The 15,530-nt window shown below is 40.5% G+C and overlaps 1 protein-coding gene across 7 annotated transcripts in view; it reads left to right on the forward strand.

The window, feature by feature from the left end:
- Positions 1–15,530, forward strand: part of tnk2b (tyrosine kinase, non-receptor, 2b) — a 62,695-nt gene that overhangs the window by 15,225 nt on the left and 31,940 nt on the right. For 4 of the 7 annotated variants that reach the window (XM_037083235.1, XM_037083238.1, XM_037083231.1 and 1 more), the window contains exons 1-2: positions 8,788–9,427; positions 9,864–10,079. The exons of 1 other annotated variant lie outside the window; for it this stretch is intronic. In XM_037083235.1, coding sequence (XP_036939130.1) covers positions 9,999–10,079 — 81 coding nt within the window. In that variant the 5' untranslated portion in view covers positions 8,788–9,427; positions 9,864–9,998. Of the gene's footprint in view, positions 1–8,786; positions 9,428–9,863; positions 10,080–15,530 lie in introns of those variants that run through there. 2 more of the 7 variants (XM_037083229.1, XM_037083230.1) reach the window with 1 other exon arrangement.

The raw sequence follows: 15,530 nt of genomic DNA on the forward strand, positions 1-15,530 counted from the left end.
GAGCCTCACTTTCTACAGCTTTCTTAAAAAATGATGGGGACTTTATTATGTTTACAAAATCATTTCAAACACACACAAAGGATCACAAACACCAAAAAATGAACACCTCCATCACAGCTGCCCTCCACCTTCCCTCCAGGAGTCTGGAGTATATTTGGGACATTTAATACTGCATACTAAAGAGCCAAATACAAGTGAAATGAAGAAACTCAGATTTATGCCTCATGTCTTTCACCTGCCTCATGAACACCATTGAAAACTGCTTTGAATGAGATTGTTTCCTCTGCCTGCCTCAGGCTGCCCCCATGTGGCCAGATGGAGAAATGATGTTAGCGTACAGTATTTGACTGACCTGAGGGCAGACAGTTTGTTAACAGCTTGGAACAGACCATTGCTCACATTTTCAGGGTGGTCTCAGACTTTTGGGCCCCACTTTGTGTATATATATATATATATATAGTGTGTATATATAATGCAGTGACCTCTGCTACACACTAAAAGCTGCATATTTAAAACCACAACTTCCCAAATTCAATAACAAGATGAGTTAGGTTATTGTTAAAATTTGCACTAAAACCATGGCACAATATGTCCATTTCATCATAAGAAAATTGACAGATAAGAACATTGATTCATATTACATTATTGCTATCTGTCATTGTACACTGTTTTCATGGAAGAAACCACTTGTTGGATCTAGATTTAAGGTTAGGTTAGTTAGGTAATGATCTGATTTAATATGTGAATCAGGATACAATAGGGTACTGATGCAGAATCCACTTTTTGATTGATAGATTCTCAAATTCTCTTTGGAATCAGTAACATTTATTGCATGTTTGCTTTTTTTGCTCTAAGAAGTGCTCTGCTTCACTACAGCCTGATGTACACCCACTTAAAACCAAAGACAGCAACAATAATTATAATTCGAATGTTCTGCTCTGGAATCAGCATCACTATCGAAACCAGCAGATATCCATATTCGGGTATTGGAATCAGATCTGAACTAAACAAATAATAAAGAATAAATGGATGGGTGCACCCCTAGTTAGATCCCCTTGATTCCAGACAGCAGGGTTGGCATGTGAGCAGAGGGTGTGAATGAGTTAGTATGTTCTGTGAGCTACTTCAATGTCAACACACACACACACACACGCACAGCCCTTGGCATGCTGCACCCAGATGGCAGTGAAACGTTTCAGCTTGTGCTGATTTGCATACCTCCTCACCTGTGACCTTGGCACCAACGCACACACACAGATTAAGTCAGACAGTGGGACCCTCATCCCATCCCCTGCTCCTCTAATCCTGTCCTCCGCCACCCTGCACAGTCCGGTGTTGGCCCGCAGGCTTTAGAACACCCTCTTAAATCCCACCTGTTTAGCCTGCGGGGACAGAGGAAAGCCAACACCACACACACTCACGTGCCCCTTCAACACTTCCCAGAAAGACGACATGAGAGCTGAGGATTATGTGGCATGGGGATCTATCTATCTCTCACTCTGTCACCATCACACGAACACACACACATGCACCCGGTCTTTGTCTCTTTATCTCTCTGTCACACACCTCTGTCCGCAGTGGATTTGTTCAGCGTGCCTGTCCACCTCTGATTCAGCCGAAGTGGAAATCTTTCTGGGAAAGGGGTGATGAGAGAGGATTTGTTGAGGATAATATTTCTCCTGACAACAAGAATGAAATACTGCGTGCTTCACAGTAAATGGAAGCCATTAGGAGGTTTGACTCTGTGCCCGACCATGATTGATCCAAAATAAGCCTGCGGGGCTGGGGACAAGCCATCTTTCAACTGCATCCTTTTCATCAGCTTCATTGCCTCAGAGCTGGACATGGTGCTTTTTACTCTGGGTGAAATGACAACCATATGATGCAAAGTCAGTGATATTATTACACATAGGCCCACCTCTCGTCAAAGGGCAGTCAGTCTCAGTTAAACTGAATCATAATTAAATGAATAAATACATTAGTAAAATGACATAAAAAGCATATGTGCCCAGCTGAGATCTGGTATGTTATATTTTTAACGTTTGAAAGTGACCACATAGAGTAGCTTGGAAGAAGAAATGAGAATATGTCCAGTGTAGCATCTCAGAGAGATGGAAAATGCAAAACCAGACACATTGTCAGAATTTTGGGGGATTCATTTCTTTATTAGATTATTTATTCCAGAGTTTTCTGTTATGTGTCATTATAAACTGAAAAATTTAGCATGTTGAGCTGTTTGTTCAGCATAATGAAGTCTTACATTTTGAAGACTAATTGAATAATGGTATAAATAACCAACATTTTATCAACAGTAAAAATAGTTTGGGCTGAATTTAATTATTTTGTCGATACTTTTTTTTTCTCAGTGAATTGATTGCAGTTGAAAATCACTATTCTCTGGAGCTCGAAGACGTCAAAATTGTGTCTTTTTTTTTTTTTCTTCCTGCTGACCCAGAAATAATGAGCTTACAATGATAGCTGTTAATCTTTACATATTGGAGGTGTTTTGCCATTTGAGCTGGTTAAATAAGGAAGACTGAAAATATCAGTTAATTCATAATTAATTCATCAATCAAATGGAAATGAAAATAAGAAAGCAAATAAATAAGTCAGTAAATGCAAAGCATACATAAGTAAGTTCAAACAAAAATATTGATTCATGTCAGATTTAATCAATTAATTTTTGCTTGCATTTATTTTTGATGCAATTAGTGGCTTATATCCTTATTTATTTATTTATTTCCCTGTGATTTCGTCAGTTTCATTCCTCCATACATAAAATGCCTTTGAAGATCAACAACAAGACAATAAAGATTTTCTGTTATCCATTATTGTGGCAGCAGAAACATCACATTCGTACTTGAAAATCGCATTAAGTTTTTTCAGCATATGGTGAGGATTTAGGGAGAGAAAAGAGGTTTAGTTTTGAATGACAGCACGTGCAACCACAGTCAGGTTTCAGCCCACTGGTGTTGAAGGTAAAATCCAAACAGAACAGAAATGCTGAAGGAGCTGCTGCACCACATGTCCACAGTCCACACCCTGCCCTCAGCTACATCAGCTTCCCCACTGGCAGATGTGAACTGTGTCAGCAATTTCCCCCAAAGCACTGACCTCAGCACAGTAGCAGTCGTTGGTCAATCTGAGCTTCTCTTTTCATATTGTAGAGTAGTGAATCATCTGGCAGCATGTCCGATTTTCACCCTTGGTGTGGTGAAGTCATCGCCTAAGTCAACAAGATTTGATCTCCGACTAGTGGTTGTGGGTGGGTCTTCCTACTATGACCTATAAGATGAAATATGTATTTTACATGGGTGCTTTGTGTATGGAGGCCAAGCGTGAAATGGATTCTCGTGTAGTCCCACCAGAAACAGGTCTGTTAGCCAATTTTAGCCAATTTAGCCAAAAAATGCACTTAATTTTTTAAGTTTGATTGTTGTCAGTTGTCAGTTTGTTTTACCAGGCAAAATGCTATGAGGAAGTGACAATATATTGTGTTAAGTTGATGTACAGGTTGGGTATGAAAAGTCTGAAACTTGGGTCAGTGTGATTTTCTTTGATGACTACATTTAAGATTTGACCCCTGAATGTCAGCCTACTTATTTTGAGATTATATATTATACAGAATATATTGTGATAATGAAAACAATTGATGATTAATTTTCTGTTGATTAATCATTGCGGCTCCACTGTTCTTCTTTTAATCTGTGTCTGGTTAGTAAACAACTTCATGGAGGTATCTAGTGTGTGTGTGTGTGTTTGTGTGTGTGTGTGTGTGTGCGTATGTGTGTGTGTGTGTGTGTGTGTGTGTGTGTGTGTGTGTGTGTGTGTGCGTGTGTGTGTATTTGCATGTGTAGATGGGATTGTAGAGGCAACATTTTGAAACCAGTATTATGTAATGCGGGCTAAATGATTAAACAGTTTCCTGAAAAATGGAGGATGTAGCATATTGAATGTGATTATTATTAGTTAACAAATAAAAAATACTTAAATATATCAAAATAGAATATAAATTACTGTTAAAGAAATTGTATTTAATGAATTATACAAGCATTTATTTAAACAGATACATTTAAGCCATCAAGTCATCATTATTTTCCTATATGAGTGGTTAAAACTATTGGAAAAAAGTCAACCATTTATATATATATTATAACCGACTGATGAGGCAGCTAGGAATCAATTACTGACATTTCTTAGAACTAGCAGCCGCAACCTGGACTGCTTCATAGATAAATTTAAAGAATGAAAGAAAATGCTTTACTTCCCACATAGGTTTAACACTCAAGAATGTACACACACACACACACGCACACACACACACACACACACACACAGAACACCATAGCTGGAGGAGAGCCTGTACTGTCCAGTTACTTCTCTGATTATATTTCCACCCTACGAGCCCCACATCAGTAGTAGACATCAGGGATTTCATCCAGCTTCTGTTCAAAAGCTTACTGCTGCCCCCAGAGCCTAGAGTCTGCCCACCAACGGTCGTAAAGAGACGAGAGGGACTCCGGGGTCCCAGTCTGTTTAGTCTTTAAGGACTCTGAACTGTCTCTAAAAAGGGAGGGTTTGAACGGCCTGCGACGTCGGGGCTGGGAACGCTGCGCTGTAACACCCACAACCTGTCTGCTCTGCTTCTCCTCACTCTCCATCACGAGGACAGAGAAGGCGTTTACATGTTTAACAGGCTCAGCTTTACCTCCCCCCTGACACAAGATGGCTGACAAATGAAGACCCTGGGGTCAAAGGTCAAAGCCCTAGTGTGTGGTTATTAAAGGGCTTTTCCAGGTTTCTGGAGAAGAGTGTGTGAAATGTTGTCTTTAAAGGAAGCAGAGAGGTCAGAGGTGGAGGTGTGAGGCTCTCTGAGGAAGTGATATCATATGTTTAAAGACAGATGATTAAATGAGTAAGAAAAAAATGAAGTTTGCTTAAATGATTGAAAAAAGGATCTATAAAATATGAAAATGAATTTAAATAGTTCCATAGTTCAATAGCACATTCCTTCTGAACACCAATATATCTGTAGTTTGCTGACCAAAACGCAGTTAGTATAATCCCTATATAAATTTGTCTGTCCATAATATGACGAATTATATTATTAAATATCTGTATTTTTTATGTAAGAAATATTTCTACACAGTGTATTTCACTTGAACTGTAATGTGTTTGCAGTTCAGGCCTAATTAGAAAGATTAAAGATCAGATTAAAACTAGTAAATAAATGTGAATTTGGGTTGAAAAAAAATTAAAAAGATAAAGTTTTGCAGAAATTTCCATTGAAGTTTTGTGGCAGTAACTTGAGTTTTTCTCGTCCATGGAAAAGTAGAAGATTGGAACTAAAAGGCAGAAACAGAAATACAGTTTCGACAACTCTCTATGCAAAATGTGGAAGGAAGTTATGCAATATAACTATGGGAGCTCAGGAATATGTCAACATATTTCCTGTTACTCCATATTGTCCACATACTACTGCATCTTATTGTCCTCATTTGCCTCTACATTCTTATTGAACTTCTCCACTTCTGATTTATTGAATGATCACATGAGTATTTTATACTACTCATCCCTGTCCTTGTAGTCTTACCATACAGTCTGTCATGGAGCGTGTTAAGTTCATCAGGGGGAGGTAGTGGGGAGCAGTGACCCCACATGATCTCACAGCTCAGCCCTGCTCCATTTATCAAAGCCTCCACCCGTCAGGATATCTCCTCTGTCTTTCTGTCTTTCTGTCTCCTCTGTCTTTCTGTCTCCTCTGTCTTTCTGTCTCCTCTGTCTTTCTGTCTCCTCTGTCTTTCTGTCTCCTCTGTCTTTCTGTCTTCTTCTTCTTTTCCTTCCTCTTCCACCGTGTAGCTTTACTCCTCTATCTTATGCATTTCATATGTAATACTTTACTGTTAGGGTGTGTAAACTGTTTTTCTTTGTGTAATTGTATTCAGTATTTAGTGCATGGTTTATGATGTTGCACATTATATTGAATAATAATGTTAATAATAATAATAATTATTAATATATTGCTGCGATTAACTGACTGCCCTATAAACTGTGGTTTAAAATGTGACGGTTTTTTTAACTGTAATGGATCAGCTTCACAAACTGTTTGTCATCTCACTCTCAAAAAAGGGATATTATGATACATTGCTTTTTCCTAGTAGTGGTGAGCTAAGAGTTGAGCAACGTGAGCCAAAAGCAACCGAACAGAAAAAGGAGCGTTGCATCATCTATAAATTACACCCACAAAAAGGGCACGAGTCCCCTCAAAGACATCACACCTGCACAGAAAATGTCCTCACTTATTTCTTTAATTTTTGCTTTTGTTTTGTTCTTTTATTTTTTTACTGTATAAATTAGCAACCACTGAAAACAAAAGCCAGTGATGAAATGTTGTGACGATAAAATACACTCAAACCTTTAAAAAATTAGCTTGCGAGTTTATATATTAACATTATTGTTAAACTTTGTGTTTTACTTTGTTTATAGGTGGCGGACCCTGCCACCTTTCTAGCTTCAAACACTGTTCTGAGGACCTTATTATTTTCCTTTGAGAACAGCTTGTTTATTCAGTCATGGAAAACATTAATATTTCTGAGTTAGATGATTACCTCATTATATTGTGAATCTTAAAATTCTGAGTTTGAATTTCTTCTCCAAAACTACATATTGCCCCTTTTAATGTTAAAATGATAAATTAATACATTATTATCCTGAAATCGGAATGTTTCCTCATGATATAATTAGAGCATCTAAATATGTAATTGTTGCATCCCTAGTTACAGTATATCCCCCTCAGTGTAATGATTATCCAAACCAAGATGTGTGTCAAACAAATGCATCTGTAGTAGGGATGTTCCTAATGAATATCTTCTCTGACATTTCACTGTTTAAACTTTGACTAATCTGGTATTCTTAAAGTAACTAAATGCAGCAGAATTAATTTTATTTTATCTGTAACATTGTCTCAAAAATATTGTGTATATTATGAGAGATATTTGAAACCATTACTGTTAGTCCTCAGTAGCGAAATGGTATTTAAAACACCACTAAAATGAGTGACACTTTTCACCATGCATTATGAATGTTGCCCATTATTCTACAAAACATGATGACACGTCACTGAATAAAATTGTTTAAATGATTTTTTTCCTTCATCAGTCTGCACTAGAAAGTGGAATCAGTATTTTAGAAATAATGATGAATGAAAATAATTATAAAAATGGACTACTACTATTTCCTTTGTCAGTTAGTCAGGGTACCCATGTTCGATTAACTAGTTGGTTAATTGTGCACAGTCCTAATTTATGGTATGTGTGATGACGGCTCTGGCCAGCAGAGTGAGTGTGATGAGCTCTTGTTTGTTGATATTGCCTACATGTCAATTCATTTTCTACCAGGGTGGATGTGGAGACATGGATGGAAGGATAAACTGAACTTGTGTTTAGGGAATGTAAGAGGTAGGATGTGAAGATGCCAACAAAATGATGTTTGTTGTCACATAGCCTGAATAATGAAGATTGTTGATTTTGGATTCAGTTGTAAGAAAGGAAGGGGGAAAGAGAATATAAATCCATAAAAAGAGAGCTGGAAGGAGAGGTCAGCCTATAAAAATTGTAAGGCTCATTTATGGCAGAAGGAATATTAACTGAATTACTGACAATGCCCTTAACATGTATAGACTGAATCAGTATTATGTCCGGTGCTTAGTGCAGACATGCAGGCCTCGGTGTTGCTCTTTGTGTGGCGTCTGCGTGCGTGCACAGTGCTGTTCCACTTTTGTAGAAATATTTGAGCACTGATGCGTGCACATGTGCCTTTGTGTTGGAGGTGAGCGCACGTTTGTGTATTTACAGTGCGATGTTGCATGCGGCTCACGTGTGCGATGGGACAGCCGGCCTCCCGAGGAGCAGATTCAACACTAGAGCGAGAGGGGAGGAAAAGGAGGAATGAGAGCAAGAGGCGAATATTGCTCAGCGAGCTGCGAATAACTGGCCTGAGGACATCAACAGGACTGGAATGGACTCAGAGGGAGAGGGAGAGAAGAAAGCGGTTTAGAATGAAAGAGGAAAGAAGAGAGAATGATAGTGAGGGCTGGAGAAGAAGAAGTATGAGTCAACGAGCACTGTTTACTGCTGTCATTTACACGTGTTAAAGATTTGTTGAGTGGCACCGGGGCTCAGACTGCTGCTAGTCACACTACCAGCTACACACACACACACACACACAAAACACACACACCCACACACATTGTTCTTTTATTCTAATTTCCCCTCCATCCAGATGTCCACTCAGCAAGGATCCAGATGGCCTGGATACCCTCCCTGTAGTGGAGAGGTGCTTTTGATACGCACATGTACACACAAACACACACACACACACACACACACACACACACACACACACACACACACACACACACACACACACACACACACACACACACACAAAGCAGCATGACCATGTTTTTCTCAGAGGGAGGATTAACTCTCATCATTAGGGCTCCCCCGCCTCTCGCCGTCGTCTCTCCTCCCCCTTGCCTCTCCATATCAGCACGCCTCGCCGCCATTGGCTGCTTCTATCAGGACCACCGCTGACTGGATCGCTGCGGCTGCAGGACACAGGGGAGCGGGGAGGAGGTGGGATGGGTTGATGTTGCCACGGTAATAGAGGAGGGCGACCACTCACCAAATCATCGAACTGGGGCTGAAATGGAAAGAAAAAAAAAATCAAGTGGAGGGGTGCGGAAAGCGGGTTAGAGGGTGAGGGACTGAATAGTGTTGTTGGGGGGGGGGCTACAATAACAACAGCGAAGGATTAGGCATCGACCGAGCAATCAGGAAGTCCATTTAGGACAAAGCAGCGTTAAAAATCCTCCCAGATTTCAGGCGTGATCGTCAGAGCTGAGCTGCCAGTCTGATTGGACAGCTGCTCAAGATCTGTGGAGGGGAGAAAAAAAACATAGAAGAACACACAAAGGAGGGATGAAATGAAAGCAGGTGAAAAATGAAAAACAGCTCCTGTGTGATCTCTCCCCTCTGCTGCTGTGATAATTCAGCAATGAGAGGAGGTAAGCTGGCTGGAGTGATGCCTCAGGCACAGGAATAGAAAGAGAGAGAGAGCAGAGAGAGGATATGAAGAGCATGCGTCAGCACTAAGGCAGGGCGAACAAGAGAGAGCGAGAGAGAGAGAGAGAGAGTGTGTGTGACAGCAGAGATGAGCGAGGTGGAGGGCGAGGTGGAGCGAGAGAGAGAGAGATCGGGGGTAGGGGTGAGCACCGTGGCGTGAGAGGGGACGACAGAAATAGAGCCTGCCGGATTTGTCACCTCCAGTGCCACACCTTGGCTGCTTCATCCCGCCGCTCCAACCTGACTGCAGTAGCTCCCACACAGGGGGTTCCCTCATCCGGGAGGACAATAACAACCGACAGGTGATCACTTTTATACCTCGGATGCTTCCTGAAGATTTAAGACACTGGCGTGTGAAAAGGACAAAACACGGATTGTCTGCTTTCTTCAGGAGAAGAAGAATCTCTGCCTGCATGGATGAATGCCAATATAGGGAATATGTTCATTGTGCATCTTGCCAGAGGAACTCATGACTAAAACCTACATCCAATAAGAGAAGAACCTGTGTTTTTACAGACTGGACACAGCCATGTTATCACTGTGTAAACATGAGGAACTCATTGTCTGGCCATTTTCAAGGAAAGCTGACTCTCCCTAAATGACGAAGACAATGAAGGTGGGAGTATTGGAGGCTTAGTTAGTCGAATGATTAGAAATAATGTGCTCAGTTGTCTGAAATAATGCAGTGCTGTGCTGTGAATGACATGCAGAATACTTTACTCTTCTGCCCGATGACAGCACAGACCTTGCAGCGGGCTGACTGACTGACCGACTGACTGACATAGTGAGTGGGTTTGCTCACTGACTGGAGCTGTGGCTGTCGGAGGACTTTGAGGACACGTAGCCCCGGGCAGGTACGGGTTAGGCCCCACCATGGGGGAGACGGCAGAGTACCAGAGGCTGCAGGACACGTCAGAGTCTGACTACCAACGGCTGCCCAGCGATGATGAAGAGGTAGACCACTACACTTTCCTTTATTATAGTAATGGTAGTACCACACAGCCACAGACAAACATGGACAACACACAAACAATGAGCAGCAGTTTCAGCAGGCATTAAGGTTCCTCTTGAGGGAAAATTAAAGCCTGTAAGACGATGTAAGGCTGTGGTATTTATCACTTAAGAGAAAATTATTTATTCAGTAAATTATTGTATTCTATGCATGCATAGAAGTATAGAACAAATATGCAAAATGTGCAAATATTTTCCGTTTTGCCAGTTACCAAGCAACAATGTTGTCCTTAACCCTGACTTCCTCTTCTACGGCGATAATTATTATGACGCCTTGAAAGGAACTTAAATATAGGTATAATAAGCCGCTTTCACGGTCTTTATGGTTGTTTTTCTGATCAGGACGGCCTGTTTGTTACGCAAATAAGATAAGGCAGAAACTGTCTGGAAAGGTCCAGGTATTTAAAAATATCAAAAAAGGATATTACAAAAAATTACAAAAAATATCGTGGCAGGTGATTGGACGAACCATCTGTCTATCGCTGTCCGCTTTTGGTTATCTCCAATCAATCAGATCAACAGTAGGAAAGACTTGAGAGGAGACTTAAGTGTCATTCTTAATTTTTTTTTTTTTTAAATGATATATATTCTCTAGTTCAGATATAACTGATGCTTTTATTGTTATTTTCAAACCAGCAGTTACATCTCTCCTAGGTCATCACACTTAAACCACGGCTTTAGCTGCCCAAAGTCCCTCATAGGACGCCGATTGGTTAAACGCCTAAGCATGCTAACTTACTGTCATGACTAGTTGGACATGAAACAGATCAGAATCATCATTGATGGCATTAGTAACACCTTTCCTTGTCAACCATGAAAGAGACCGAATTGTGTATCATAGATCCATATGAAGCAGCTCATGTGCACCTGAGTTTTACCATCACTCTCCTCTCGCTCCACACATACATAGCACTTCTCACTAACACACAAGGCCAGCCCCTGTGTGTGTCATGAGTTACTGGATGCATGATCATGAGGTCATTGATGAAGTGCTGCTGAAAAACCCGGTGACAGGCAAAGTATGACATTTTATAGCCTCCCACCTCTTCCTCAAGCCCCCACGTCCTCTGACAAACCCTGTGATGTACAGACAGGCCCGACTGTTCTTTTGGTTTGGATGATTAGGCCGGCAATGCTGCTACGCTGTCAGTGTTTTTGTCTTTTTTAAATCTGTGTGAAGGCTGACAAGAAACGTGCAGAGAGGGAAGGGGAACTCACTGAGTTTCCTGGCTAGATTCGAAATGTACATACTGTTAAAAGTGACCGGGTGGATATTTCAACCCATAGTAGTTAAGTGAAGACATTGTATTGGTGCATGTCGTCAGATAAGTACAAGAACATAGAGAAAAGACAAACTGGGTATAATAGTGAGTATAAGTAATTTTTTTTACTTTAAGTTCTCGGCTATTATAATTAGACAAACAAATAGAAGGGATCCATGCAAAGATTAACACTTGTGTTAATCATGTGTGTTTGTGTTAGAAAAAAAATATGACTGGCCAATATGTCACTATCAGTGTTTTCATACTCACAATTTGGCCTCAAAAATATCAGTTTATTTATATAAGTTGTTTGTGTAATTTTCACAAGATCCTTGAGTATACTGGAGTGAAAATGGAATGGACAGCAGTTGCCATGTTGTGTGTGAGTAACAATGATAGCCAAGCCTGAGAGATATAGTAAAAAATAAAGTACTTAAGGACAAAATTACATGACGATCCATCGCTGTGCTGGAGGTGTGTTCACAGTTTAAGGTAACAGCGCCCTAAATCAAGATGACTGTGGGTTAGCAAAGTTATTCAGTAGAGACCATTGTGTAATACCTGACATGAGAAAAATGTGTCTGTAACAATTGATATTGGAAACTTTCAAGTACACAAACTGAATTGAATTCTTGCCTGAAGTCATATGATTGGACTGCTTCTGATTTAATTTTGAATGTTCTAGTTATTTTATTATTTTTGTTAATTAAACTAGTTAATAGTTATTACACAGTTGGCAAACAGTGACATGCTTTATAAACCATTTCTGAAGCAAATGTTATGTTTTATAGACATCAGTTGCAACTTAATAATGTCCATCCAAATAATGTTTCTAGATGAATAACAGTATTTAGTATTTAGCAGCCATTTCAATTATATATGAGCAACACCAGTTTCGACTTTACAACAAACTAAAGATTGATAAATGGTTTATGAAGCATTTTTTCATTTGTTAACAGTGACATAAATGATTTACTTAAGTTTGATAAATTCCAAATGTACATTTTATTAATGATGATTATTATAACGTGTGAAAACACATTACCACTAACAAAACTCAACATTACTATCAAAGGATTTCAAACGACATGCAGCGCTTCTCTCACCCAGTGTTTACTGGGATAGCTTCCAGAGCCTTTCGTGACCCTTTGCAGGATAAGCTGGTATAAAAAAATCGGATGGGTGGATGAATGTGTAGATCTGTGCAGCAGTTTAAATATCATGAATGTGGACTGTGTGCAGGGTTCAGGGTCTAGTTCAGCAGAGTTAAGCCGCTGGACGCTGCAGCTGTCCTGGCTGCTGGGGACTGAATCAGATCACTCTCTTCCTACAGCTGCAGCTTCGTGCTGAATACAGCGGTTTTCTGAATACACACAACCCCTGAACACTGCATGTAGCCTCCTTTAGTCAGAAATACAGAGATGGAGAGAGATCTGTAAGAAGACACTAAGAGAGAGGAGAGGGGTACACAGAGGGGAAAAGAGAATAAGGTTAGAGTTTACACACACACATTGTTTTATGAGAGCAGCCATTTTATCCCTCATACAGATCTATTTCTGATACGTTTTTCCCCTCTGGAGCTTGAGGGGATTAGTTAGGATCAACCAGTGCTACATTGTTGAGCATCTGCTAGATTTTTTTAAAATGGGGACAATCAATCTTTTTTTTTATTTGAACTCAAATAACAATTGAGGTTGCTCTCATTTACAATGATGCCGAGTTATAGAACAGTTAAAAGTAGATGTACAAACACAAATGAGTAAAAGAAAGATAATTTAAAATGAGTTGCTCTGGGGACCTCAGGCATGAGCCAGTCATCTGAACGACTTTGACAGGAAGTTCAACTCCAGCATCGCTGATACGTTGGATAGAAGCTGTCCAACAAGGGCAGAATTATATTAAAATACATACTGTTTTTTTCTCACTGTAGCAGCCACTTTGGTAAATTTTTACACTGTTGTCTTATTTGACCAACACTTTTCTCTCCCACCCTCCTTTCCCCTCTTAACCAGCTGTAAGGGATCAGAGGAGAGGTGCCTGAGGTCTGAGGTGGTGGTAGGAAGCATTAGTGGGGGTTGTTTTGGTCGTCCGGCATTATGCATATTAGGCCAAGCTACCAAAAGGGGACACATATGTTGTGTGCTGGTCTGGAAACAGTCTGTTTGTGTCCAGAACTCGTTGTTGACATATACCATCTAACAGTGTAGGCTCTCCCCCTCTGATTTTGTGAATGATGAGGTGCTGCGGAGAGTGGAGGGACTTAGGGAGAACCTGAAAGCCAGTCTTTGGCAGGGGGTTACTATCTGTGAGATCAGCAATGACGCATCTCTGTCTGTCTGTGCATGCTCCGTCAGAGCCATCCACTGTCTGTGTGTGTAGATATTTTGCTTGCACAGTTGTAAGGTGGATTAGTGATGTTTGCTTTACTACTCCTTCACACTGCTCTGCCAGTTTGTGGCACCCTACACGGAACCACAGATTGATGTTTTGCCGCCAAAAGGGTTGCGACTTATTTTAGAAATGCACTGGCAGCGCGTTCGCCCCGATCCACTAAGCCATCTTAATTCCCAACACTGTACGTCAGTGTGAATCCAGCCGATGCGAGCACATGCCTCTGCGTGCCTGTGTCTGTGTACAGTGAGCATCATATTACAGAATCAAGCTTAATGTGTGTGCATGCGTTTGTGCCTGTGTGTGTTGCAGTGCTCAGGCAGAATACAGACCCCACACAGCGCTTTGTTCTGCCTAATCTTATTAGCCAGCGAGCCACTAATTTGATGTCAATTCACGATAATGCAATCTACACGGTCAGACATTTTACTCAGGCTTTACATTGTTGGCACCCTTTTCATATTCCAGTTGAACAGCCACAGAGTCACGCTACTGTGTGTGTGTGTGTGTGTGTGTGTGTGTGTGTGTGTGTGTGTGTGTGTGTGTGTGTGTGTGTGTGTGTGTGTGTGTTATTGTGTAAACAGCCAAAAAAGAAGTGAAGGCCAGAAAGGAGCAGCTGGGCTGACCGTCATTAGCTACGTTACTGTAAGTGTTAGGGACCAAGCTAATCAGGCACAAGAGACACAGCTCAGAACTAACATCAACATCAAGTTTTAACTGGTTATGAAACACTCCCTGTTATTGCTGATACCTTACTTACTCTGGGTTGGATTCATTCCAAATTCAGGACATTACAAGGGAGCATCAGTAAGGTTCTCAACAGAATTACATTTACAGAGCAGCCAAAATTGTTGGTTGTAGGCCACATGTAGGCTAACCTGCGTGTATGAACAGCACTACAACAAAGTTCCCTTTGTTTCACCGTCGTCAATTTGTGTTTATTGATGCAAACAGCTGTGAATGAAATTAATAATGAAAAAAATAATAGTGTTCAAAATAGCTTCTATCTATCTTTCTACCTCTAAAACAAATTCACACACTAGCTATATAGCTGATTATCTTTATTAAAGGAGGCAGTCATGCTCATACCACTTTTGTCTACAGGGGGAGCCAATAAACACAAAATGAAAGCTCCTTGCTTTAAATATGAGCATATTTAAAAATTGAAAGGGCAAAGTAGTGCAGCACTTTCAACATTTACATGCACATTAGTATCCTGTTTTTCATAAAAGAAACCTGCTCATGTCTTTGTAGACATAATCCAGTATCCAGGTTGTCCTGATTCCTGGACATTGCAGCACATCTGTCAGACATTCTTGCCCTGACTGAGTTACCACAGCCACTACCAAGAACACCGTTTGTTTTCTGGCTTTTTGAACTCTTCTGCACTTGCCACTCTGCTGGCTTCTCTGTCCGATGACAATAAGCTAATGATAAACAAGAGCCATGATACAATTCATGATCTGCATTATGGAAATTAGACTTTCCTGCATGCATGGCAGGGAAACCTGATTAAGGTGTTTAAATGTGCTAGGTACAAAACCAGCATAATGGTTGCAACATTTCCCTGAAACCAATATATTGAGTTAATCCTGCAGCTCTTATCTGGGATACTGAACTGAACATGACTGGGACATCCATGCGCATGTAAACACAGTCAGTCATATCAGTGGGAAACATGGGAAACATTTAAACATGTCTCTCAGACAATGAACAGAGCATACTGTACATTACATTACAG

This window comes from Acanthopagrus latus, chromosome 21 (assembly GCF_904848185.1).
Source record: "Acanthopagrus latus isolate v.2019 chromosome 21, fAcaLat1.1, whole genome shotgun sequence".
NCBI lineage: Eukaryota > Metazoa > Chordata > Actinopteri > Spariformes > Sparidae > Acanthopagrus > Acanthopagrus latus.